Source organism: Takifugu flavidus, chromosome 5 (assembly GCF_003711565.1).
Source record: "Takifugu flavidus isolate HTHZ2018 chromosome 5, ASM371156v2, whole genome shotgun sequence".
Lineage (NCBI taxonomy): Eukaryota > Metazoa > Chordata > Actinopteri > Tetraodontiformes > Tetraodontidae > Takifugu > Takifugu flavidus.
The window spans coordinates 248,051-275,260 of record NC_079524.1 but is presented as its reverse complement, the minus strand read 5'-3'; the positions used below and the strand labels follow the sequence as shown (position 1 = coordinate 275,260).

The window sequence follows — 27,210 nt, the reverse complement described above, 5'->3', positions numbered from 1 at the left end:
TATCATACAGATTTCAAATAAATGAAATAGGACCGATTAAGGCAATGACAGTTTGACAGTTTATTTTAAACTTGTTATTGAAAATAAAGACGATGAAATAATATTGAGAGATAGACAAGTTCAAAAAAATAAAAGGTGGTTCCACGTTCATTTTTGCATGAATTACATGTTCGAAAGGAGTAAGAAGCAGTGAAAACTTCTCTGGTGTTACGCCTGTGTCCTTTCTGCGTGGTTAGGAAAAACTTTAAAAACCATTTTAGAGAAGAAGCAGCTACCTGAAGTAGAGCCACGCTTGAGGGACCCCTCTGTTTCTGAGAGTCATCGTCATGAGGCTACTGGCTAATGGCATGAGGCTACTGGCTAATGGCATGAGGCTAATGGCTCATGGCATGAGGCTAATGGCAGCAAACACATGGCTGGTGAAGGGTGAACTGCGTATACCTGTAGGGTTAGACCTGATTGGATCTAGACTCTTTCAGAACTTTACGTCAGCGATGGACGTACAGAACCTTCTGTCACTGTTCCTCCTCCTTCATTTGTTGTTTCTTGATTTGCACGTGAAAATTGCTGAGTGAAGTTGCACGAAGTCCTGGAGCTCAAGCATTTGATAAACTGGACTGAGGTGTTCTCATGATGACTTCTACCCCCACCCTGAAGAACTAATGGGGCTGTTAAATAGGTCATATTCCCTGACTGATGGTTTATTAATTATATATCATTTATATAGAAAGTTCTCTGTTGACGCTTGATTTCTCAGCCAACTCTCGCTTTGTTGCTCCAAAATGCTTTTTCAGATCTTAAAGAAGGCCGAACATTTTCTGTAAGGTTGTTCTGGGACCACGAGGCTCAAAGACGGCTGGATCAGGGGCCCGCCAAGGCAGAACCACACTAGAATAATGGATCTTTGCATGGCTTTGGTTCTAAATTAGCACCTGTCAACTTTACAGAACTAATTATTATGTTAACCAATTTAACTAATCGTGGGGTTAGTTGTTGGGCAAGTTTCATAATACCACGTCATCTTTTTGCATCCTAGCTGCAATATTCCCTCAGTTCCAGCAGGTGGGGCTCACAGTCTTCTTGATCCTCCTCTTCCTGCCACTGATGAAGAAAATAAAGCTAACTTCTCCTCACCAAATAAACCACCAAGTCCCTCACCAGGGGCACGGCTCTTTGCTAGTCTGTTAAACCACAGAGCAGAACTACCACCAGGTGGACGTTCCTTTATTTCTGTTCATTTATAAAAGTTACTGGCTTATTGCGTGTAACCAGACAGGTTACATGTCCATCACAAGGTCATTGTTTTTTCTTTTGCTGCTAGATGTCTGTGAATGTCTCAGCAATACTTGGTTAGTCTGCACAAAGAGATCCCTTCTTGAATCTAGTGATCACATAACGTCCACAAACGTGGGATGATCGTGTTGTGACTATCGACCTAAACTGTCAATACTGCTGTTTCTCAACTCCAAATTAGTCTTTAACTTTTTTGAGTGTTCCCTTCCGTGCACACTGGGACAGAGGTCACCAGCTTCTGCTGCACATGGGCCTCATATTGTGTAAAGCTAACCCTAAGCTAACCCTAAGCTAACCCTAAGCTAACCCTAACCCACTGCAAACGGTTCCACATCATTTAAAGAAAGACGACCTGCAGGGAGAAACAGGAAATGACATGGTTTAAATGATAACCGATGGCTGGAGTTACATTGAGCAACAGCAGAAGTAGGATGTGTATATGATCAAAGCAAATGTAATCACTGCTGATAAGAAGGTTAACGTGAAGTCCAGAGTCCACACGGACGGGCTGGAGCCCAGACAGCAGGAGCAGCGGTGCTGGTGATCTATGGCGGCCCCAGACTGGAGCGCTCCCTTCTCTCTGCACTCCTACTGCGTCTCCCAGGAGCTGGGCTTTGTCCTCTCAGATCCGCTGGTAAGTGGAAATATTAAATAATTATAAGTTCCCAACGTGTGGCAGCGATCTAATACAAAAACTGAACAGATAAAAACGTGATCAAAATCAAATGCTTTACAGTAGATTAGGGATTTACATCATCGTGCAATAGTAAGAAAAATCAGTGCGTTTGCTTACTAAAGTCTTGAAGATGAAATAAAATAGAGCAGAATAATAACTCGTCAATAAAATAGATACATCCCATCATCTAACTGGCTGAGCTAACTGCAGCGTATAGGGTTAGGGTTGGGTTGGCGTTAGGGTTAGCGTTAGGGTTAGGGTTGGGCTAACTGCAGCGTATATTGGGTCAGGGTTAGGGTTGGGTTAGGCTAACTGCAGCGTATATTGGGTCAGGGTTAGGGTTGGGTTGGGCTAACTGCAGCGTATATTGGGTCAGGGTTAGGGTTGGGTTAGGCTAACTGCAGCGTATATTGGGTCAGGGTTAGGGTTGGGTTAGGCTAACTGCAGCGTATATTGGGTCAGGGTTAGGGTTGGGTTAGGCTAACTGCAGCATATATTGGGTCAGGGTTAGGGTTGGGTTAGGCTAACTGCAGCGTATATTGGGTCAGGGTTAGGGTTGGGTTAGGCTAACTGCAGCGTATATTGGGTCAGGGTAGGGTTGGGTTAGGCTAACTGCAGCGTATATTGGGTCAGGGTTAGGGTTGGGTTAGGCTAACTGCAGCGTATATTGGGTCAGGGTTAGGGTTGGGTTAGGCTAACTGCAGCGTATATTGGGTCAGGGTTAGGGTTGGGTTAGGCTAACTGCAGCATATATTGGGTCAGGGTTAGGGTTGGGTTAGGCTAACTGCAGCGTATATTGGGTCAGGGTTAGGGTTGGGTTAGGCTAACTGCAGCGTATATTGGGTCAGGGTTAGGGTTGGGTTAGGCTAACTGCAGCGTATATTGGGTCAGGGTTAGGGTTGGGTTAGGCTAACTGCAGCGTATATTGGGTCAGGGTTAGGGTTGGGTTAGGCTAACTGCAGCGTATTGGGTCAGGGTTAGGGTTGGGTTAGGCTAACTGCAGCGTATATTGGGTCAGGGTTAGGTTGGGTTAGGCTAACTGCAGCGTATATTGGGTCAGGGTTAGGGTTGGGTTAGGCTAACTGCAGCATATATTGGGTCAGGGTTAGGGTTGGGTTAGGCTAACTGCAGCGTATATTGGGTCAGGGTTAGGGTTGGGTTAGGCTAACTGCAGCGTATATTGGGTCAGGGTTAGGGTTGGGTTAGGCTAACTGCAGCGTATATTGGGTCAGGGTTAGGGTTGGGTTAGGCTAACTGCAGCGTATATGTGGGTCAGGGTTAGGGTTGGGTTAGGCTAACTGCAGCGTATATTGGGTCAGGGTTAGGGTTGGGTTAGGCTAACTGCAGCATATATTGGGTCAGGGTTAGGGTTGGGTTAGGCTAACTGCAGCGTATATTGGGTCAGGGTTAGGGTGGGTTAGGCTAACTGCAGCGTATATTGGGTCAGGGTTAGGGTTGGGTTAGGCTAACTGCAGCGTATATTGGGTCAGGGTTAGGGTTGGGTTAGGCTAACTGCAGCGTATATTGGGTCAGGGTTAGGGTTGGGTTAGGCTAACTGCAGCGTATATTGGGTCAGGGTTAGGGTTGGGTTAGGCTAACTGCAGCGTATATTGGGTCAGGGTTAGGGTTGGGTTAGGCTAACTGCAGCGTATATTGGGTCAGGGTTAGGGTTGGGTTAGGCTAACTGCAGCGTATATTGGGTCAGGGTTAGGGTTGGGTTAGGCTAACTGCAGCGTATTGGGTCAGGGTTAGGGTTGGGTTAGGCTAACTGCAGCGTATATTGGGTCAGGGTTAGGGTTGGGTTAGGCTAACTGCAGCGTATATTGGGTCAGGGTTAGGGTTGGGTTAGGCTAACTGCAGCGTATATTGGGTCAGGGTTAGGGTTGGGTTAGGCTAACTGCAGCGTATATTGGGTCAGGGTTAGGGTGGGTTAGGCTAACTGCAGCGTATATTGGGTCAGGGTTAGGGTTGGGTTAGGCTAACTGCAGCATATATTGGGTCAGGGTTAGGGTTGGGTTAGGCTAACTGCAGCATATATTGTACCATCCACTGCATTAGGAGTTAAATGTCAGTCGTGCAAGAGATAAAGTGCAGAAGTGCACGAGGTATCAACGTTATCGATTCATGCTGACAGGTTTGCTTGAGGTCAGAGTTGAGTCTGCTGATGCTTCGGGATGAGAACTCTCTATGAACCCAGTGGCGTGCGTTCTGATGGACCTGCCACGGTTCAGGTGGTGTCGTCTGTTCCCACTCAGAGATCCAGGGTGGGTGGCAGGCCCATTTCATGTGTTAGGACCCGTCTTTGGAGACAGTACATGGTTCCAGGCGTCAGCGCCACAGGTCTGCTCCACTATTGTGGAGGTCTTCAGGTAGGAGGGGAGCGTGCACTAAGACCGAGGACACCTGTCCTGGCTCACCTTCTGGGCCTGCTGCCTCCGTGTGTTGATGCACGACAATATAAAGTTTAACAGCTGCCTCACAAAACCAACGTGTGTTTGAAAGTTCTGAATAGTTCCAAGTTATAAAACTCAAAATTTGACAGAACTTGGAGCTTGTGCTATTGACTGGGGGGGGGGGGGGGTTAATCTTATTTACTTTATCTGAGGGACTTTAACCCAACAGCAAGTTAAACATGTTAGTCCACCTTTTTCTTTTGTCTGAGCATGTGCCAAGTCCAATTTATCTTAACTGACATGACAAAAGTTAAATCTACCAGATATTTATCAGGTATTTATTTCTTCTTATTCTCTTGGATTTCCTTTGAAAGCAAGAGCTTCCGCCCTACTACCAGCCATGGATGGATATCGCCCTGCACGTCCCCCAACTCGTGGAGGCTCACCAGCTCCGCTCCTGTGTGGACCAGGTAAGTTAGGGTTAGGGTTAAACAGGGTTAGGGTAAACAGGGTTAGGGTTAAACAGGGTTAGGGTTAAACAGGGTTAGGGTTAGGGTTAAACAGGGTTAGGGTTAAACAGGGTTAGGTTTAGGGTTAAACAGGGTTAGGGTTAAACAGGGTTAGGGTTAAACAGGGTTAGGGTTAAACCAGGGTTAGGGTCAGAGTTAAACAGGGTCAGGGTTTAACAGGGTTAGGGTTAAACAGGGTTAGGGTTAAACAGGGTTAGGGTTAACAGGGTTAGCGTTAAACAGGGTTAGGGTCAGGGTTAAACAGGGTTAAACAGGGTTAGGGTTAAACAGGGTTAGGGTTAAACAGGGTCAGGGTTAAACAGGGTTAGGGGTTAAACAGGGTTAGGGTTAGGGTTAAACAGGGTCAGGGTAAACAGGTCAGGGGTTAAACAGGGTTAGGGTTAAACAGGGTTAGGGTTAAACAGGGTTAGGGTCAGGGTTAAACAGGGTTAGGGTCAGGGTTAAACAGGGTCAGGGTTAAACAGGGTTAGCATTAACAGGGTTAGGGTCAGGGTTAAACAAGGTTAGGGTTAAACAGGGTTAGGGTTAACAGGGTTAGCGTTAAACAGGGTTAGGGTTAAACAGGGTTAGGGTTAAACAGGGTTAAACAGGGTTAGGGTTAGGGTTAAACAGGGTTAGGGTTAAACAGGGTTAGGGTCAGGGTTAAACAGGGTTAGGGTTAAACAGGGTAGTGGTTAGGGTTAAACAGGGTTAGGGTCAGGGTTAGGGTTAAACAGGGTTAGGGTTAGGGTTAAACAGGGTTAGGGTTAAACAGGGTCAGGGTTAACAGGGTTAGGGTCAGGGTTAAACAGGGTTAGGGTAAACAGGGTTAGGGTTAAACAGGGTTAAACAGGGTTAGGGTTAAACAGGGTTAAACAGGGTTAGGGTTAAACAGGGTTAGGGTTAAACAGGGTCAGGGTTAAACAGGTCAGGGGTTAAACAGGGTCAGGGTCAGGTTAAACAGGGTCAGGGTTAAACAGGGTTAGGGTTAAACAGGGTTAACAGGGTTAGGGTTAAACAGGGTTAGGGTTAAACAGGGTTAAGGTTAAACAGGGTTAAACAGGGTCAGGGTTAAACAGGGTCAGGGTTAAACAGGGTTAGGGTCAGGGTTAAACAGGGTCAGGGTTAAACAGGGTTAAACAGGGTCAGGGTTAAACAGGGTCAGGGTTAAACAGGGTCAGGGTCAGGGTTAAACAGGGTCAGGGTTAAACAGGGTTAGTTAAACAGGGTTAAACAGGGTCAGGGTTAAACAGGGTCAGGGTTAAACAGGGTCAGGGTTTAAACAGGGTTAGGGTCAGGGTTAAACAGGGTCAGGGTTAACAGGGTTAAACAGGGTCAGGGTTAAACAGGGTTAAACAGGGTTCAGGTTAAACAGGGTCAGGGTTAAACAGGGTTAGGGTCAGGGTTAAACAGGGTTAGGGTTAAACGGGTTAGGGTTAGGGTTTAAACAGGGTCAGGGTTAAACAGGGTCAGGGTTAAACAGGGTTAGGTTAAACAGGGTTAGGGTTAAACAGGGTTAGGGTCAGGGTTTTAAACAGGGTTAGGGTCAGGTTAACAGGGTCAGGGTTAAACAGGGTTAGCATTAAACAGGGTTAGGGTCAGGGTTTAACAAGGTTAGGGTTAAACAGGGTTAGGGTTAACAGGGTTAGCGTTAAACATGGTTAGGGTCAGGGTTAAACAGGGTTAAACAGGGTTAGGGTTAAACAGGGTCAGGGTTAAACAGGGTCAGGGTTAAACAGGGTTAGGGTTAAACAGGGTTAGGGTTAAACAGGGTTAGGGTTAAACAGGGTTAGGGTCAGGGTTAAACAGGGTCAGGTTTAAACAGGGTTAGGGTTAAACAGGGTTAGGGTCAGGGTTAAACAGGGTTAGGGTCAGGGTTAAACAGGGTCAGGGTTAAACAGGGTTAGCATTAAACAGGGTTAGGGTCAGGGTTAAACAAGGTTAGGGTTAAACAGGGTTAGGGTTAACAGGGTTAGCGTTAAACAGGGTTAGGGTTTAAACAGGGTTAGGGTTAAACAGGGTTAAACAGGGTTAGGGTTAGGGTTAAACAGGGTTAGGGTTAAACAGGGTTAGGGTCAGGGTTAAACAGGGTTAGGGTTAAACAGGGTTAGTGGTTAGGGTTAAACAGGGTTAGGGTCAGGGTAGGGTTATTAAACAGGGTTAGGGTTAGGGTTAAACAGGGTTAGGGTTAAACAGGGTTAGGGTTAAACAGGGTTAGGGTCAGGGTTAAACAGGGTTAGGGTTAAACAGGGTTAGGGTTAAACAGGGTTAAACAGGGTTAGGGTTTAAACAGGGTTAAACAGGGTTAGGGTTAAACAGGGTTAGGGTTAAACAGGGTCAGGGTTAAACAGGGTCAGGGTCAGGGTTAAACAGGGTCAGGGTTAAACAGGGTTAGGGTTAAACAGGGTTAAACAGGGTTAGAGTTAAACAGGGTTAGGGTTAAACAGGGTTAGGGTTAAACAGGGTTTTAAACAGGGTCAGGGTTAAACAGGGTCAGGGTTAAACAGGGTTAGGGTCAGGGTTAAACAGGGTCAGGGTTAAACAGGGTTAAACAGGGTCAGGGTTAAACAGGGTCAGGGTTAAACAGGGTCAGGGTCAGGGTTAAACAGGGTCAGGGTTAAACAGGGTTAGGGTTAAACAGGGTTAAACAGGGTCAGGGTTAAACAGGGTCAGGGTTAAACAGGGTCAGGGTTTAAACAGGGTAGGGTCAGGGTTTAAACAGGGTCAGGGTTAAACAGGGTTAAACAGGGTCAGGGTTAAACAGGGTTAAACAGGGTCAGGGTTAAACAGGGTCAGGGTTAAACAGGGTTAGGGTCAGGGTTAAACAGGGTTAGGTTTTTAAACAGGGTTAGTGGTTAGGGTTAAACAGGGTCAGGGTTAAACAGGGTCAGGGTTAAACAGGGTTAGGGTTAAACAGGGTTAGGGTTAAACAGGGTTAGGGTCAGGGTAAACAGGGTTAGGGTCAGGGTTAAACAGGGTCAGGGTTAAACAGGGTTAGCATTAAACAGGGTTAGGGTCAGGGTTAAACAAGGTTAGGGTTAAACAGGGTTAGGGTTAACAGGGTTAGCGTTAAACAGGGTTAGGGTCAGGGTTAAACAGGGTTAAACAGGGTTAGGGTTAAACAGGGTCAGGTTTTAAACAGGGTCAGGGTTAAACAGGGTTAGGGTTAAACAGGGTTAGGGTAGGGTTAAACAGGGTTAGGGTTAAACAGGGTTAGGGTCAGGGTTAAACAGGGTCAGGTTTTAAACAGGGTTAGGGTTAAACAGGGTTAGGGTCAGGGTTAAACAGGGTTAGGGTCAGGGTTAAACAGGGTCAGGGTTAACAGGGTTAGCATTAAACAGGGTTAGGGTCAGGGTTAAACAAGGTTAGGGTTAAACAGGGTTAGGGTTAACAGGGTTAGCGTTAAACAGGGTAGGGTTTAAACAGGGTTAGGTTTTAAACAGGGTTAAACAGGGTTAGGGTTAGGGTTAAACAGGGTTAGGGTTAAACAGGGTTAGGGTTAAACAGGGTTAGGGTCAGGGTTAAACAGGGTTAGGGTTAAACAGGGTTAGTGGTTAGGGTTAAACAGGGTTAGGGTCAGGGTTAGGGTTAAACAGGGTTAGGGTTAGGGTTAAACAGGGTTAGGGTTAAACAGGGTTAGGGTCAGGGTTAAAGAGGGTTAGGGTCAGGGTTAAACAGGGTTAGGGTTAAACAGGGTTAGGGTCAGGGTTAAACAGGGTTAGGGTAAACAGGGTTAGGGTTAAACAGGGTTAAACAGGGTTAGGGTTAAACAGGGTTAAACAGGGTTAGAGTTAGTTAAACAGGGTTAGGGTTAAACAGGGTTAGGGTTAAACAGGGTTAAACAGGGTCAGGGTTAAACAGGGTCAGGGTTAAACAGGGTCAGGGTAAACAGGGTTAAACAGGGTCAGGGTTAAAAGGGTCAGGGTTAAACAGGGTTAGGGTCAGGGTTAAACAGGGTCAGGGTTAAACAGGGTTAAACAGGGTCAGGGTTAAACAGGGTCAGGGTTAAACAGGGTTAAACAGGGTCAGGGTTAAACAGGGTCAGGGTTAAACAACGTGCGTGTGTTTCAGATGCCGCTGCTCAGCAGTCAGTTCCTAAATTTGCACCGGGAATTACGGCTGGCTCACCTGGCCCTGGGGGTGATGACCATGGGCTACATCTGGCAGGAGGGAGAGAAGAACACAGTTGAGGTACTTCAGCCACCATGAAGGGCAGTTTTAAGATGACCACAGAATGTAAAACTAGTGTGAGTTCCTGTCGACTGATGGAACTCCGTGTCTCCTGTCTTGACATGAATAGAAGAGGCATCTCCATTTCAGTGTAATGACATCAGCATTTCTCCATATTGACATTTAAGATGTTGCCACAAAATCTGGCCATCCCATACTGGGAGGTCTCACAGCGTCTAGGCCTTCCACCGATCCTCACCCATGCAGACACAGTGCTGGCCAACTGGAGGAAGAAGGACCCACTGGGGTACTCTGGACTTATTTATGCTATATGATATATACGATCCAACGTGCATCGAGTCTGTACACGAGCTAAAACCTGTTGTGTTCCTCCGTCCTCCCTCCGCCTCCTGAGAAAGGCCATTTGCCATCGAGTAAGTGTGTTTTTCATGTTACATTTAAATTGATAGTTTCATTTCTTATCATTTGTAGTGAATGCAATAATTCTCCTTTGTATTTGCAGTAACCTGGAGCTCCTAGTCAGTATCCCAGGTGGAGACTGCGCCCAAGGCTTCTTCTTGGTTACTTTGTTAGTAGAGCTGGCAGCAGCCTCTGGAATCTGGGTAAAAATAGACTTATGAATATGATCATTGTTGACTATAGACTGAGGTAGAAAATTAGTCTACATTTAATTGTACTTCATTTATTTATTTAGGCCAGAATTAAAGACATAGAACACGAGTTGTTCTTCTAAAAGCTCTTCAGCAGCAGCTCCATAGAACCCTGCAACATGAGCTCGAACCAGAGACCACTGATCTGTGTCATCATCTGGATGAGATAAGAGCTGTGGAAGAGCGTCCAAAATAATATATAATAATAATAAAAGCATATTGTAGGCAGGGTTAGGACAGAGCTTCTGCATTTTTCTGCCTTTGAGTCGATGGGAACACCGGAGGTGTTTCATTCCTGCCCCAGAGCTTTTTCTAGCATTCCAAACATTAATGTGGCCTCTTTTTTTGTCTTTTCCACCTTTTACTTTCTGAATAATCACCAATTGCTAAACCTTCTTTTATCACTGTTACGACCGTACCTTGTTAGTAACCCGAAAGGTAAAGGGACGCACATAAAACACACCACAGAGCGGGAGAAAAGAAAACAGTTATTGCCTGGGTCATCCCCTAGGGGGAGACAACGTAACAATCACACAACCTTCAAAACTATTTTCTGTTTGACCTCTTGATTAAAAAGTCTAAAGCTTAAACAAATGGACTCGTGTTGCAGAACATTCCCACTGTAATCAATGGGGTCAGGAATGGGAACGCCGCTGCTGTGGCCGGAGCCCTGGAAGCCATCGGCCGGTCCTTACAAGACATGAAAGATGCTCTGCAGCTAATGCATGGTGACGTATCACACACACACACACACACACACACACACACACACCCCTACTGTATATTTAATGTTTTCCTTTTTTTAGTGCACGTGAAACCGGCCGTCTTCTATGGCATCATGAGAATCTTCCTGTCTGGGTACAAAAATCTTTTTTGTTTGCTAAATGGGTAAAAATGAGAAGTCTTCCTGAAGCGAAGGTGTTTGGCCATGAACAGGTGGAAGGACAATCCCAGCATGCCCAGCGGGCTGGTCTACCAAGGCGTGCAGCCAGAACCGCTGGAGTATTCGGGAGGAAGCGCCGCCCAGAGCAGCCTGCTGCACTGTTTTGATGAACTTCTGGGAGTCGAGCACGGAGGGAAAAGTGGTGAGAGCCAGTGACACGTAACATGTGACACGTGACATTTGACACGTAACATGTGACACGTAACACGCAACATGTGACTCGCGACAAGTGACACATGACATGAGACACGCGACATTTGACACGTAACATGTGACATGTGACACGTGACACGTAACATGAGACACGTGACATTTGACATGTGACACGTGACACGCGACATGTAACACGTAACACACAATATGTGACATGTGACACGTAACATGTGACACGTAACACGCAACATGTGACACGCGACATTTGACATGTAACACGTGACATTTGACACGTAACACGTGACGCGCAGCATGTGACACGCGACAAGTGACGCTGCTACATCCTGACACTCATGAGGACCCTGCTCCTCTCCAGGCGCCTTTCTAACCCGCATGCGGAGCTACATGCCGCCGGCTCACAGGAAGCTGATCGAGGACATCTCGCTACAAACACCCCTGAAAACATTCGTCCAGCAACGGGCCAGTGAGGAGCTCACCCAGGCCTTTCAGAACTGCCTCACAAAACTTCTGGCTTTACGCAATTACCACATCACCGTTGTCAGTCGGTTCATCACCATTCCTGCTGCCCGGGCGCGGCAAATTCGTGAGCAGACCTCTGGAGTGGAGGAGCTCATCAGCAAAGCTCCAGCTGCATTAGAGGAGATGGGCACCGGTGGCTCCAGCATCATGACCTTCCTGAAACACGTGCGGAGAGAAACCAAAGAAGCCTTCCTGTCAGAGAGCGAGGACGCCGCCACGGGAGCGGAACCTGAGGACCACCTGGGGTCCAGCGCAGAAACCAAGCAAAGCACAGCACAGCTCATTAATTATGGAGCTGGCAGATAATTACTGGTTAATGACATCACTGGTCCAACTGGAGCTTTGAACAATCTTAAACACAGGAAGTGAACGAAACAAAAGATGCCTTCATGCGCCGTAGTGTCAGAACGTTCGAACGTTCAGAACTCATGTTTGGATACCAGCAGCACCTGCAGTGTTGTAAATACCAGAGTGTGTGTGTGTGTGTGTGTGAGTGTGTGTGTGCGTGATGACACTTTAACAGGAATCTTGAAGCTAAACTCTCCTGGACACAGTACAGCCAGAACTCTCCACCTGCTTGTTGCATTTTTACTCCCAGAACATTTGGACTGATTTGCTGCTCCAGAATTCTTGTAGAATCATTTTGGCCTCAGTTCCCTCCCATCGCTGAAAGGTGGCGCTACAGACACGTCTCATGTTACACATCCTTGGCTGCATAATGAAATGTCTTTATTGAGTAAAGCAATTCAAGTCAATCGCTCAATTATCCAGAGACGTTAGCCAAAACATTTCACCATTACAGCTAATAACGATAATAATAATGACAATAACAGCAATAATAATAATAATAATGACAATAACAGCAATAATAATAATAACAGCAACAATAATGACAACAGCAATAATAATAATAATAATAATAATAATAATAATAATAATAATAATAATAATAATAATGACAACAGCAATAATAATGACAATAACAGCAATAATAATAATAATGACAATAACAGCGATAATAATAATGACAATAACAGCAATAATAATAATAATAATAATGACAATAACAGCAATAATAATAATAATAGTAATAACACTACTATTAACAGCAACAATAATAAATCCGTTCTTTAATCTTCACACTGAATTCTCCATTTTAAAACAAACGTTGCATAAATGCTCGATGCCGTTTGGAGCCAGTTAAACTAAGTAAAATGTGTGAGGTCACAGATTTCAGCTTTTCTTCATTCAGTCTCACATTTTTATAGGAGATTAAATGCAAAGATTGCATCTAAATAGCTCAACAAATGTTGAAGAGAAGCTCAGCTGGTGAGGAGGTGCAGGACCTTCGTGTGGGGCTCAGCACTCCTCTCCTGGCTGCCACCCTGGAGATAAACTCAGGTCCTCTCAGAACATCTGGGTTGTCCTGGATCATGGAACAGTGTTTATGAGACAAACATGTTCACCATTGCTTTAGATTCTTTTTGGACTGTGAACCTTGGAACAGCCCAACTGGGTGTGAGGAACCAGGTTTCATCTTCAAGATCCACACAAGTGGCAGACAATCAACTGATCCAGGTTCCTTTTCCCTGCCTCTTGATTAAGACGCACTCGTCAGTTTAAATCAACCCGTCTGTGACCCTCCTATTCTCACTGCCTCTGGATATAGATTAAAAAAAATCAAATCTGTTACAATCAAAACTGTCTCTAGACCCTTTCCAGAACCCCAGCAGGGCCTGGCCCCCAACAAGCAACAGAGTCAGGAAAAACTGCCCTTTAACAGGAAGAAACCTGGAGCAGGACCAGGGGGACCCTCCTGCTGATGCAGTTCCTGGTATCTGCTGGAGCATCTACTCAGCTTGGGATGGGGGGGCTACTGCCCCTAGTGTCCCGATCACTACTGGGACCACTGTTGCCTTCATGCCCCATTTATTTCATCATTTGAAGTTTATGTGGTGATTTGAGTGAAGGAAATTGTGCTTTTTTTCCAGTGTTATTATTTTACATGCCAGTAATTCCTTCTACTTGAGTTTTGATAACTAGTCACCAATGTATTAGTTGGTAGTTTATGAATATAACAATAGTTCTCTCACATATATGTATGCAAATAGATATATAGCTGTGTTAAAGTAACAGGAAATGCAAGTTGTTGTTGTTTGTTTTTTTTTTTTTGTTTATTTTTTTTTAATTTCTGAACCATTGTCAACATGAGAAACATTATCTGGTCGTAGGTGGTCACATGACCCTAATGTAGTCACATGACCCTAATGTTCTTGGGCTGTGGGAGGACATTGGAATCCCCCACCCCAGAAACTGTCCTTGCATCACCAACGTTCAGTTCTTGTTTTGAGTTTTTGAAATCGTTTTAAGGGATTCTCATCCTGGAGATCTGATTCACCCCCCCTCAATATATATCAGTGTGGAAGTGGGGGGGGGGGGGGTTAAAAATGCTGCATGCAAAGCACCTGCTCCAATAAGGATCGCGACATTGGTGGATCACCCTGTAGGACCATATTTAGGAGTACAAGCTAAATGTAAATGTGGTATTTTGGGGCTTTTTTAGACTTTCTTGTAGCTGTCAATCAAAACACGTATCTCAGGTAGGGTCAGGGTTGGGGTTATCTCTGACCATTCTTTGCTTCCCACCTGTGTGGACTCTCACAGAAGCTTCAAACCGTTTGACGGAGTCTTCTGGCAGTAAAGTTTCTCACTCTCCACGCCCACATGAAAACTTAAGCTGTCCCAGTCAGAAAAGGGCTGATTTACCGTTGAGGCCAGTATCAATGGTGGTCCGGCCTTAATGACGTCACAGAACATTCACACACAACCCTTTGTTCTTTCTGCTGTGTATTTTGGACCATGGTATCAAGATTTGACGTCATGATATCCAAGTCTGCAAAGCACACATGACTCATTCATTTCAATGGTTGTTGAGGCTTGAAGGACATTTGGGAAAAATGAATGGGTACAATGTTTTGCCATGAAACTACAAAATGGAAATATAAATAAAAACATTATCACTTGTTAATACAATTCCTCCATCATCCCAACAACACTTAAAGCACAGACTTTTACTATATAACATACATTCTGTGAAATGTGATTCCACAAGTTTGATGAAACAATGTGACCGTCACAACGCCCACAAAGTGCTTCGCATCACGCTCTGATTGTCTGGACCAGACAGGGTTAGGGTTAGGGTTACATAATGATCTACATCCCCTCCTTGAACCACCACCTTACTGGGGGTGGAGGAGTTTGAGAGGTACCAGCTGGAGGTGGTCGGACTCCCCTCCACACGCAGCATCGGCTTTGGAACCCAGCTCCTTGAGAGGGGCGAGACTCCTCCTTACTCTGGAGTTGCCCGGGGGCCGGGGTAGGCTTGCATCAGTTTACTCTGATGAACGAGCCGGTCATTTCCTGCACCTCCGAGTCGGGGACAGGTCTCTCGCTGTGGTTTCTGTCTACGGGCCGAACAGCAGCACCCGGCCTTCTTTAATGAATATAAACAGTCCAAATTCAGAAGTGTGCCGTCTCCTGTAATACCAGGAACTCTACTCAGGGACAGTCTGACCTGACCTGCAAGAGGACGGTCCTCCAGTTTCCTTGGAGGTCTAATTTAAGTGGAGCTGAGATTGGAACATGTTCCACTAGCAATCATCAGTCTGGACTCGAGATGCATTTGATGAACAGGTGTGAAAGCTTTAGCAACACTGGGGCTTCCTGTCCTGACACCGTTTCATGCTTAACACATTTTCTAAGTGACTACGAATTGTAACATTCCGATGAAAAAACAGCCGCCAAACTTAATGATTAAAAATGGCGCAGGAGTTTACGTAGTCTCATCATGCACTCGCGATCACTTCTTTGTGAATAACACACTGTTATTCACTGGACTTTATAGAATTAATTAATTCAGACTATTTTTGTTAAGAGAAAATTGTGATCATCAAAGATGCTATCTAAGTTACCATCAATGAACTTAACCATCGTTTTTCTAGCTGTTAGCGATACTTTTGTTTATAGCTATTGTACAGCTTTTCTCTCTTTTTTTTTTATAAGAGTGCCTCAATTAAGAAAAAAATTGAGGTCATTAAATGCTTTATATTTTTAAGGCAAATCTGAAGGTTCACTTACAACTCCAGTTAGGGTTAGTAGTTAGATTTAATAGATAATTCATGGCAGTGTAAATGTATTAATGTTGACAAATCATATGTGCTAAGGGGAATATGTTGAAGGGAGGAACCCAATGAGTAACCATTCTAAATAAAGAAAAACATCATTGACATGAACCAATTGGGAAGTGTGTCACAAATATGACATTAACGAGCAAAGCACTGTCCCTTTTCCCATTTGAAGTGTATCTAATCTCCAAGAGTTCAGATTCTGACAGTGTAGCGACTCGATTTATTGTCCAAAGTGTCGATACAACAGTCTCAACGTGAGCCTTTTTTAATGAAGCCACCACAATAATAGCAGGAAAGAACATCCCCCCCACCTCTGGACATCTCTAGATGACGGTCCCTTCTTCTGACTCCACTTTTCCCCTGACCTCAACAGTCTGGCATCTCTGACAACTCGACACCAATCTGTCAATTTCTGTCCTTAAGGTTGCACTTTGTGACAAAAATGTCCAACTACTGGAGTTAATCAATCTGAGGGTTCAGTTCCCCCTTTTCTATTAAGGCAATAAGCCTTCCAAAGCTAAGAACAATGATTAGCTTTAAAGATAGTGATTGCTGATGATACACCAAATTAAGTGAACTCCATTTGAATAATAAAGTATTTTGCTTTGAAAAAGCAGAATAGAGTTGTTAAAATGAGAAACTTCTAATTTGCAGTCTGCACTCACTCAGTGTTTTGCTCACTGGTTTCCACAGAGAACTGAATCAGACATTTAGATCAGATTTTCATGGCCATTAGAAGCTCGCTGACCTTCTGGATTAGCTGACACACGTCACCAGAAAGGTTAACACAACTTTGGAATGTGTAACGATTAGAAGCTCACATGTGCGTGTCTGCAGAAAAAACAATGCAAATAAACCTAAATGTGGCGCACATACAGCACGCTCACGGGCGCTCACGGGCGCTCACGGGCGCCGTAGAATTCTGCTGAAAAACAGAGACAACGCGTCTTTCTTTGTGTTTATGCCCAGTTTGCCCACTTGGTTTTCATGCCGTGCAGCCATTGTCCTGCTGGCTCCTGCCCGGCTGATTAACTTCCTCTTCCTCAGAGATGACGCTCGTGTCACCTTCCCTGCTGGCGCCCACACACTCATGTTATCAACAGCTTCTCATCCGGGTTAGAAAAATAAAGGAAGTTCCCTGGGGGGTCTCCTGCATGGAAAAGAAAAGTCCACGTCTATCGTCACTCACTCCACTCTGCACATGAAGCCTGATAAGGGAAACGTGCATGAGCTCAGGGGTTGATTACACAGTAGATAACACACATCATTTTAGAAAGTCTGTTGGAGATTTCCAGTAGGATGTTAAAACATCTCTATTTAAAACCACTGCCACAGATGTTGCATGCTAACCATGATTTAGCATCGCCACACACACACACACACACACACACACACACACACACACACACACACCACACACACACACACACACACACACACACACACACACCACACACACACACACACACACACAAAAATGCTCATTAATCCTCCTGGTTTACTTATGTAAGAAAGGAAAGGTGGGGGCTACCAAGATGAAAATCCTGCATTGGTTGCCTAATCTCGAACTTTACAATGAAAACATTCCACTTCCGTCAGGATCCTGGGGGGGCCCTCATGCAGAGCTCCGTCTGAGACGGGGGGGGGGGGGGCAGCCATGGAGCAGGAACGACAATAGGAGCAGTTTAGGAGGGTGGCTGACATGAACTGGCATCGTCACACCAAAAAAAGCTGCAACTCTGAACACGAGAGTAAACAGGTGTTTCTTTTGATTCTGAACCCTCTCAGCTAACCCTCACCCTCTAACCCCCCAACCCTCACCCTCTAACCCCCCAACCCTCACCCTAAACCCCCTCACCCTCTAACCCTCACCCTCTAACCCCCCACCCTCACCCTCTAACCCCCTCACCCTCTCACCCTCACCCTCTAACCCCCCAACCCTCACCCTCTAACCCCCCAACCCTCACCCTCTAACCCTCACCCTCTAACCCTCACCCTCTAACCCCCCAACCCTCACCCTAAACCCCCTCACCCTAACCCCCTCACCCTAAACCCCCTCACCCTAACCCCCTCACCCTAACCCCCTCACCCTCACCCTCTCACTCTACAAGCAACAACCTGCTCAGTCGGTATTTACGGTCACAGTTGCATCACATCATTTTATGAGAGACCAATAAAGTACAAATTCATGTGTTTGCATTATCACCAGTAACCCAGCAGCCATTTCTGCTGCCTCTATTGTCCATATTAATCATTTCATTGTAAAACAGCTGAGGATGATTTAATCTCATTATCCACACGTCCTCAATGAAGAGAGATTATTTTATATTTTTATTTTTTAGGATTCAAAGACAGACACATCAAAAAGTCTGCGGTCGTTTATTCCAAAAACGATCCTGTCCATCGTTAACTTTGATGTTTTGAAACATAATTTGACCATCATCACTAATAATCACTGTCAATGTTGAAATTTTTGGGTATTTAAAGTTTATAACCCATGAAATTGATCAGAATGGTCACGTGAACGCAGGGCAAAATTCTTTATTCATGACATCAGTTTTGCAAGAGCCAAAATATTTGGAGAGAACAGCTCAGGATTTGACAAGCAAAAGCACATAAAATAAATTATAATTATTATTCTGCCAAAACCCAAACCAAACCAAACCTAGCTAGGCCAAAACAGTGAAATGGAAGACTTTTTATTTTCTGAGATGCTACTGGGTCGAATGCCGACCACAGGAGACGCTGTCAGGATGTTCAAAAAGATTCAGAGAAGTGACACGTTTGTCTTTAAAACAGCACAAAAAAGGGGGGTTAAGGAAGCTATCCATGTTAAATTGGAGAAACCATCCTTGAACAGAGGTGGTGGCCTGAGGCACTTCCTATCACCCACATACAATGCAGTCCTCCACTCCTTCCAACAGCAAAACAAACATTCACACCATTCCAGGAGACCCAGTGACTCATCACCATGTGACCCAGCAGACAAAGGGGAGACACCTCAACAGAAACTAGGTGAACGACCCGACCAACGACCCTGCTAACGACTCTCAGGTGACCACCCGGATCATTAGCATGCAAATGGTCCACAGGGGCTATATATTTTCAAGCTCTCTCCCCAGCGATTTCAGAACTGAAGAAGCCTTCTGGATAGAAGGCGAAACGTCTTCAAGAGAAGAAACCCAGTCCAGTTGACAGAGAAAACTACCTTGGAGCACAAAAAACAATGTATTGAGATATGATATTATCTGGACTGAAACTACACGATGTCCCTGAAGATTCTCGATATCAGGCTACACTAACCCTAACCCTAACTAACCCAACCCTAACCCTCTAACCCTAACCCTAACCCGACCCTAAACCCAAACCCAACCCTAACCCAAACCTAACCCAACCCTAACTAACCCAACCCTAAACCCTAACCTAACCCAACCCTAACCCCAAACCCAACCCAAACCTAACCCAACCCTAAACTAACCCGACCCTAAACCCTAACCCAACCCTAAACTAACCCGACCCTAAACCCTAACCCAACCCTCTAACCCTAACTAACCCTAACCCGACCCTAAACCCTAACCCAACCCTAAACCCAACCCTCTAACCCAACCCAACCCTCTAACCCAACCCGACCCTAACCCAACCCTAACCTAAACTAACCCTAACCCAACCCTAACCCAACCCTAAACCCTAACCCAACCCTCTAACCCTAACTAACCCTAAACCCAACCCTAACCCTAACTAACCTGACCCTAAACCCTAACCCAACCCTCTAACCCTAACTAACCCTAAACCCAACCCTAAACCCTAACTAACCTGACCCTAAACCCTAACCTAACCCAACCCAACCCTAAACTAACCCAACCCTCTAACCCTAACCTAACCCAACCCTAAACTAACCCGACCCTAAACCCTAGTCAGCAAAGGTTGCCAGAGACACTGTATCAAATTCACAAGCATGTTCCTCATGGTTAAGAGTGGTTACATGATTCATGTAGCTGGGTTGCCCTTATGCTAGGGAGAGTCCAGACCAGAGTCCAGACCAGAGTCCAGACCAGAGTCCAGACCATTTTAATAACACAACAACTTTTCCAAGCAGCGGAGAAGATGCTGCTGCTGCTACTGCTGCTGCTGCTGCTCTGCTGCTGCTGCTACTGCTCTGCTACTGCTGCTGCTCTGCTGCTGCTCTGCTGCTGCTGCTACTGCTGCTGCTGGTGCTGCTACTGCTGCTGCTGCTACTGCTACTGCTACTGCTGCTACTGCTACTGCTGCTACTGCTGCTGCTCTGCTGCTGCTGCTCTGCTGCTGCTGCTCTGCTGCTGCTCTGCTGCTGCTACTGCTGCTGCTGCTACTGCTACTGCTGCTACTGCTGCTGCTCTGCTGCTGCTCTGCTGCTGCTGCTGCTCTGCTACTGCTGCTGCTCTGCTGCTGCTCTGCTGCTGCTGCTACTGCTCTGCTGCTGCTCTGCTGCTGCTCTGCTGCTGCTGCTGCTGCTGCTGCTTCTGCTGCTGCTGCTTGCTGCTCTGCTGCTGCTCTGCTGCTGCTGCTGCTGCTCTGCTGCTGCTCTGCTGCTGCTGCTGCTGCTCTGCTGCTGCTGCTGCGCTCTGCTGCTGCTCTGCTGCTGCTGCTGCTGCTGCTCTGCTGCTGCTGCTGCTGCGCTGCTACTGCTGCTACTGCTGCTGCTACTGCTGCTGCTCTGCTGCTACTGCTACTGCTGCTACTGCTACTGCTGCTACTGCTACTGCTGCTACTGCTGCTCTGCTCTGCTGCTGCTCTGCTGCTGCTGCTCTCTGCTGCTGCTGCTCTGCTGCTGCTCTGCTGCTGCTGCTACTGCTACTGCTGCTGCTGCTACTGCTGCTGCTGCTACTGCTGCTGCTCTGCTGCTGCTCTGCTGCTGCTCTGCTCTGCTGCTGCTCTGCTGCTGCTCTGCTGCTGCTGCTCTGCTCTGCTGCTGCTCTGCTGTGCTCTGCTGCTGCTGCTACTGCTCTGCTGCTGCTCTGCTGCTGCTCTGCTGCTGCTCTGCTGCTGCTGCTACTGCTCTGCTGCTGCTCTGCTGCTGCTGCTGCTGCTCTGCTGCTGCTGCTGCTGCTCTGCTGCTGCTCTGCTGCTGCTCTGCTGCGCTGCTACTGCTACTGCTGCTGCTGCTGCTGCTGCTGCGCTGCTGCTGCTACTGCTGCTACTACTACTGCTGCTGCTACTGCTGCTACTCTGCTGCTGCTGCTACTACTGCTGCTGCTGCTACTGCTGCTGCTGCTGCTACTGCTGCTGCTGCTACTGCTGCTGCTGCTGCTACTGCTGCTACTCTGCTGCTGCTGCTCTGCTACTGCTGCTACTGCTACTACTGCTACTGCTGCTGCTGCTGCTGCTGCTACTACTGCTGCTGCTGCTGCTACTGCTACTGCTACTGCTGCTACTGCTGCTACTGCTACTGCTACTACTGCTACTGCTACTGCTGCTACTGCTACTGCTGCTGCTGCTACTGCTGCTGCTGCTACTGCTGCTGCTACTGCTGCTGCTGCTGCTCTGCTGCTGCTGCTACTACTGCTGCTACTACTACTGCTGCTGCTGCTGCTGCTACTGCTGCTACTGGAGGCATGAAGAAACAACCATGGACCTTGTGCACGTGTGTAGCAGAACACGGTAATACGCCACCTAGAAACATCTAGATCCGTGCTGTGAAGAGCGTTCCCGTGCGTATGTGCACGTGAGGGGAAACACCATTTCCTTGTGTCTGGTATCGCTTCCTCCTGATTCACATTAAACCAGCAGCACCATCTCTACCTGCCGGCCTTGCTAGTTTCTCTTAAATCACTTTTGACATCTTTTCCAGCTTGAGTGTCCTCCTCCAAATCTTTTCCACATTTCCTGTGGCTCTGAATCTTTGATCCAAAGTATTTAGACTCATGTAGCCTGCTCTCCTCTGCTCTTTGGAAGATTTCTGACTTTATTTCCTTTTGGAACATTGGCTTCCCTTCCCCCGTCCTTGTCCGTCACATTGTTTTCTGATCAACGAAGTGTCCTGAAGGAGTTCCAGCTCCACCCTAAAGCCCTCTGTAACTTACACGTGGGCAACACAAAGGTGCTGATGTCTAATATTCTTGGACATACAATGGTAACTTCTTTCCGCCATGATTTCTCCATTGATGCACATCATCCCTGTTCATACGTCCTTCGTAGGTCTTTACGCTGCCTTTGCTCCCAACGCCGGAGCGCCAGAGAGCCTGCCTGCTCCACATACAATGGTTGTTCAGCAGTGAGTAAACAGGGGATGTAGCCAAGTTTATCCGTCCATAAATAGACCTTTCCAGCTACGGGTGTGCAGAGAAGCAGCTGTGCATCCTGGGAAAACTGACAGGAAAGTCTGTGATGCTGATGAGCAAGTGACGATGAAACCTTTCCCAACACATGGGAACCAGCTTAAGCGTGAAAGGGACCCACTATAGAGTGTAAACTGGCTGTTTGAAGTGTGCTTGACGGATAGACGTGTAGAGGAAGAAACACCGGATAAACAACACAGCAAGAGAAACGGGAGGAAGTGAAGTCAGGAATACAGGAAGCCTGGCCGGCTTCCCGTCGTGGTGTTAATGATCCTGAGGACCCAAAGTACAGTTGTTCACAAGTTCTTGGTATTTGCACACATTTGTCATCATTGCTGCCGAGCAGAACAACGACGTGTCATTTGTGCTCAACCTATGGTTGCTACATGTATCCGTCTCTGTTCAGGCTACAACAGTAACGTCAATGTTCAAAAACGCATCACAAGCTCTACTAGTGTGTAATTACCATAGTTAATAAAGTGCTGATTATTAGTACAGTGGCAAAAAAAAAGTGTCTTGAAGAAATGTGATGAGGTTGATGAAGGAAGCCATTGGGAGTTCTTCACTTGCTTTCCGGTTCTCCTGGGATTCACGTCCAGGGTCGAGAGGCGTTTAAGGCCCGTATTCAGTGGGATAACCAGAACTTTCCAGGCAGGTTGACTTGAAAAGCCTCTGGCACCAAACAAGGTGATGGGGAACAGAAAGTTAATTCCAGACTTTAGCACCTAATTAAAAAGGTATAAAAAAAAGAAAAAAAGAACTAAAATCGAGTGTAGAAAACATCCACGAGAAAGTGTAATTACTCTGAAATGGAGACTTGTTTTGGAGCCAGTAGAAGCCCTGGTGCTCTCAGGGTGTAGAGGGTGCTCTGTTTACGGCTAAGCTAAGCTAAGCTAAGCTAAGCTAAGCTAAGCTAAGCTAAATAAACCTCTCCACCTCAGACAATATTCCAGAGGACACGTGAAAGAAGCACAGGTTTGGTGTTAGAAAGAGGGGGAAAGATGGAAATCTGCCCAGAACGACTGCCCCTCCAACAATGACACCTGCAGGGCTGCTCAGAGGGAAGAGCCCCCCCCACCCCACCCCACAGATGTGTGGGTACTGACATCCTGACCACAGGAGTTAGTGTGTGTGTGGGTGTGTGAGTGAGTATGGGTGGGGTGTGGGTAGGTGGGTAGGTGGGTGTGTGTGTGCGAGTGGGTGTGTGTGCATGTTCTGTTTTCCCCACAGAAAGGGTAACTTGGTGTCCAAACTATAAGGATATTACTCTATTCAATTTTTCCACTTTTGTCATTTTTATTTCCAAAGTGCAGTGAGCAGGTAATAAACCTGAAATCAGGAAATCAAGGTTTCACTCATGTGCATTATAAGCACAACTTTCCAGCACTTACATACACATTGCAATATTAAACAGCATTACACCAGATGTTTTAAAATACGACTAATTCCTTTTGTATCCTGATAGGGCATAAAAGTTCAATAGCATGATGTCAGTGAACAAATGCATTTTAAATACTTCACACATATTATGCATCATATTCAAATATCAAACATCAGCAGCAAATGGAATCTTTAAACACATTAATAACATTCAAAGTAGCAAATCCCAAGCATTTATGTACGTCTGAAAGGCAAATGTGATATAGCCCAGCAGCCCCAATAGCCTCTGTCTCTCCAGAGGAAACACAGCTGGACTACAGCTCCCAGAAACCACTGGGCAAACCAGGAAGTGGACATCCTTGCTACAAGCTGGTCAAACAATCAAACATTCCAAAGCAAGGGAAAAAGCAACCTGAACAAACATTTAAAGCTTCAGAAAGACGGTCAAACACCAAATCCATCTCCGTTAACAACATCACAATATCAATATTTAAGTTTAGGAGCATGGAGACAATGAGAGTGACACAAGTAAACCAAACAAACCCAAGACTTATCCAGAACTTATCATTATCTTTACCAAGTAGACCCAACAGCACCGCAGGAGCCACCATGACAGCAGATGACAAAGCCAGCAGAAAGTAAGAAACTCAATAAACTCACCCAGCAGCCGGACACCAGGTGAGAATGTGGACAGGTAGCAACTGAAATCTCCCGCTCCTTTAACCAGTCAGAAGGGTCACATGGGCACAAAGTGCAGATGCTACTTAAAGAGACAGAGCTCATTAAACTAGCCTAGCTACCAGGTAGGTCTTGGCCTTTTAGTCAATGAAACCATTTTATCCCTTAGAGAGAAATAATTAAAGAGAAATTAAAGAGAAGAATTGAAGAAATAATTAAGGAGTGGTGTGTGTGTGTGTGTGTGTGTGTGTGTGAGCGTGCACGCCCCTTCTTCTCCACATAAAGCTGCTGTTCTTTCCTTTTGTTTAAGCATCGTTGTCATTTGTGACACGCTTGGACTGAAGCTTTTACTACCTGCAGCTTCATCATTAAACAGCTTTTTTACTTTCTAAATGATCTTTTCCTTCACTGAGTTTATTTTGCAACACTAAGACGGTCAAGGTTCAACTGAGCTACCGAACAACAAAGTTCCCAAGGCTAAAAACGTTTAATTTCATTGTATTTTATTCAAAAACTTTGACGTTGGTCTATACGAGCACTTTTCTTCTCTTTAAAGAGACTTAACAAAAGAGCCTCCCCAAACAGAAGGTGCTCTTTCACCATCAATCACCATCTATCACCATCTATCACCATCTTTCACCATCAATCACCATCTATCACCATCTTTCACCATCAATCACCATCTTTCACCATCAATCACCATCTATCACCATCTATCACTATCAATCACCATCTATCACCATCTTTCACCATCTATCACCATCTATCACTATCATTCACCATCTTTCACCATCTATCACCATCAATCACCATCATTCACCATCTTTCACCATCTATCACCACCATCTATCACCATCTATCATCACCATCTATCACCATCTATCACCATCTATCACCATCTATCATCACCATCTATCACCATCAGTCACCATCTATCACCATCTATCACCATCTATCATCACCATCTATCACTATCATTCACCATCTATCACCATCAATCACCATCTATCATCACCATCTATCACCATCTATCATCACCATCTATCACTATCATTCAACATCTTTCACCATCTATCACCATCTATCACTATCATTCACCATCTTTCACCATCTATCACCATCAATCACCATCATTCACCATCTTTCACCATCTATCACCATCAATCACCACCATCTATCACCACCATCTATCACCACCATCTATCACCACCATCAATCACCATCATTCACCATCTTCACCATCTATCACCATCAATCACCATCTTTCACGATCTATCATCACCATCTATCACTATCATTCACCATCATTCACCATCTTTCACCATCAATCACCATCTTCACCATCAATCACCATCAATCACTATCTATCACTATCAATCACCATCTTTCACCATCAATCACCATCTATCATCACCATCTATCACCATCTATCACCATCTTTCACCATCTATCACCATCTATCACCATCTATCATCACCATCTATCACCATCAGTCACCATCTATCACCATCTATCATCACCATCTATCACTATCATTCACCATCTATCACCATCAATCACCACCATCTATCACCATCTATCATCACCGTCTATCACTATCATTCACCATCTTTCACCATCTATCACCATCAATCACCATCTTTCACCATCTTTCACGATCTATCACCATCTATCACCATCATCACCATCTATCACTATCATTCACCATCATTCACCATCTATCACCATCAATCACCATCTTTCACCATCTTTCACCATCTATCACCATCAATCACCATCTTTCACCATCTATCACCATCTATCACCATCAATCACCATCTATCACCATCTATCACCATCAATCACCATCTTTCACCATCAATCACCATCAATCACCATCAATCACCATCTTTCACCATCTATCACCATCTATCACCATCTATCACCATCTATCACCATCTATCACCAGGCAACACATGCTATAAGTAAGCTACTATTTTAGCTATAGTAGCTTATTTTCCAAATGATCAGTAGGCTACAGATGCATAAAGAGCATTAATGATTAAATATTTATGTTCCCTGCAGCAACGAGGCCCCACATGGTGCTTTAACTTTAACTTCCATTATAATGAGATGTTGAATTTAAATATTTATTATACACATTTTTACAGCATTGGAAAACTGTAAGAATGTTTGTCACGTTTTTCCTCCTACAGAAATTATATTAAAACAAAAAATATATTCACACCATTTTTCCATTTTCATATTTTTGAAAACACTCCAGGGAGCCACGAGGGCGGCGCTAGAGAGCCGCATGGGTTGCAGACCCCTGGTTCTGAAGGTGGAACCTTTACGTTGTTTCCCATGAACAACATAAATGTGTCCTAACCAGTGACACGTTGTGATGGAGCTATACGGAGCTATTTCGCATTTTTCTTGTCAATTTCTGTTTGAGTTGTTGAGGACTTGAAGTCTTCCAGATAGTTTAGGTAAACCTTTTATTTAGAAACAGAGATTTAATTACTGGTAATCCCATTTTAAAAATCATTCTAATGTATTTTTAGACCCTCTTTATTGCCACTCATGGAATAATGTGTGTCCCATTTTGACAGCTTGGAAAATATTCCGTAGTTATTTTAGTGGCGACGAGTGATGAGAGAGTCAGGGTTAGCGTTAGAGTCTTTTCTGAGTGTATCGTTTCTCTTTCTGTCATATTTGAATGGACCTCCGATGCTACATACGCGAGGCTACATATGTGAGGCTACATACGCGAGGCTACATACGCGAGGCTACAGACGCGAGGCTACAGACGCGAGGCTACATACGCGAGGCTACATACGCGAGGCTACAGACGTGAGGCTACATACGTGAGGCCACATACGTGAGGCTAACATAGTAAAGAGAATAGAACTGACAGAGTCTGTCACGTTTGCCCTCCCTGCTCACCGTTAGCACTAGAGCCCCGGGTGGTTAGCCCGAAGCTACCAATGGAAGGGAACTACACGACAGGCATCTATTCAAATAACACTGTTTGTCTAAGGCAGTGTGACAGAAAATAGGCCCATATATTGATATATTGTGGACTAAATCAGGAAAAAACTACTTTTTGTCCAGATTGTGTATTACACTGTAATAATGCACACATGGTTTATAAAAAAATGTCTTTGATATAACAATCTGTTCTTTGCTTGAACCACAAATAATTCCAAATACCTTCCTGAGGAGGGTTTTGTGCGCTTTACAAAGCATGGGTGGGAAACACACACCTGTGTGTTGCTATAACGATGGCAGGAAGTGCTGAGGTCCAACGTCAGGGTTGAGTGG

The 27,210-nt window shown here is 45.4% G+C and overlaps 1 protein-coding gene and 1 long non-coding RNA gene across 7 annotated transcripts; one reads left to right on the top strand and one right to left on the bottom strand.

Annotated features, from left to right (window-relative positions):
* Positions 1–51: 51 nt before the first annotated feature.
* On the bottom strand, positions 52–23,935 carry LOC130526353 (uncharacterized). Its single transcript, XR_008950710.1, has 7 exons — positions 23,890–23,935; positions 9,569–9,660; positions 9,000–9,031; positions 4,683–4,819; positions 1,756–1,924; positions 253–1,645; positions 52–220 (listed from the first exon to the last, which is right to left on the bottom strand). It is a non-coding gene; the product is annotated as an uncharacterized LOC130526353 (long non-coding RNA).
* ido1 (indoleamine 2,3-dioxygenase 1) lies at positions 1,590–14,381 on the top strand. Of its 6 annotated transcripts, none has more exons than XM_057033931.1 (10): positions 1,590–1,927; positions 4,737–4,832; positions 8,943–9,062; positions 9,230–9,348; positions 9,461–9,475; positions 9,565–9,664; positions 10,323–10,440; positions 10,519–10,570; positions 10,649–10,797; positions 11,185–14,381. In XM_057033931.1, exons 1-10 carry the CDS (start codon positions 1,841–1,843, stop codon positions 11,652–11,654), a joined length of 1,326 nt encoding a protein of 441 aa, XP_056889911.1. In that variant the 5' UTR covers positions 1,590–1,840; the 3' UTR covers positions 11,655–14,381. The 6 variants fall into 6 exon arrangements, with proteins under 6 accessions (XP_056889911.1, XP_056889910.1, XP_056889908.1 ...); XM_057033928.1 differs by adding an exon at positions 4,104–4,338 and having other exon boundaries at positions 1,812–1,927; positions 10,323–10,570; XM_057033929.1 differs by lacking the exon at positions 1,590–1,927 and adding an exon at positions 4,104–4,338.
* Positions 23,936–27,210: the final 3,275 nt, after the last annotated feature.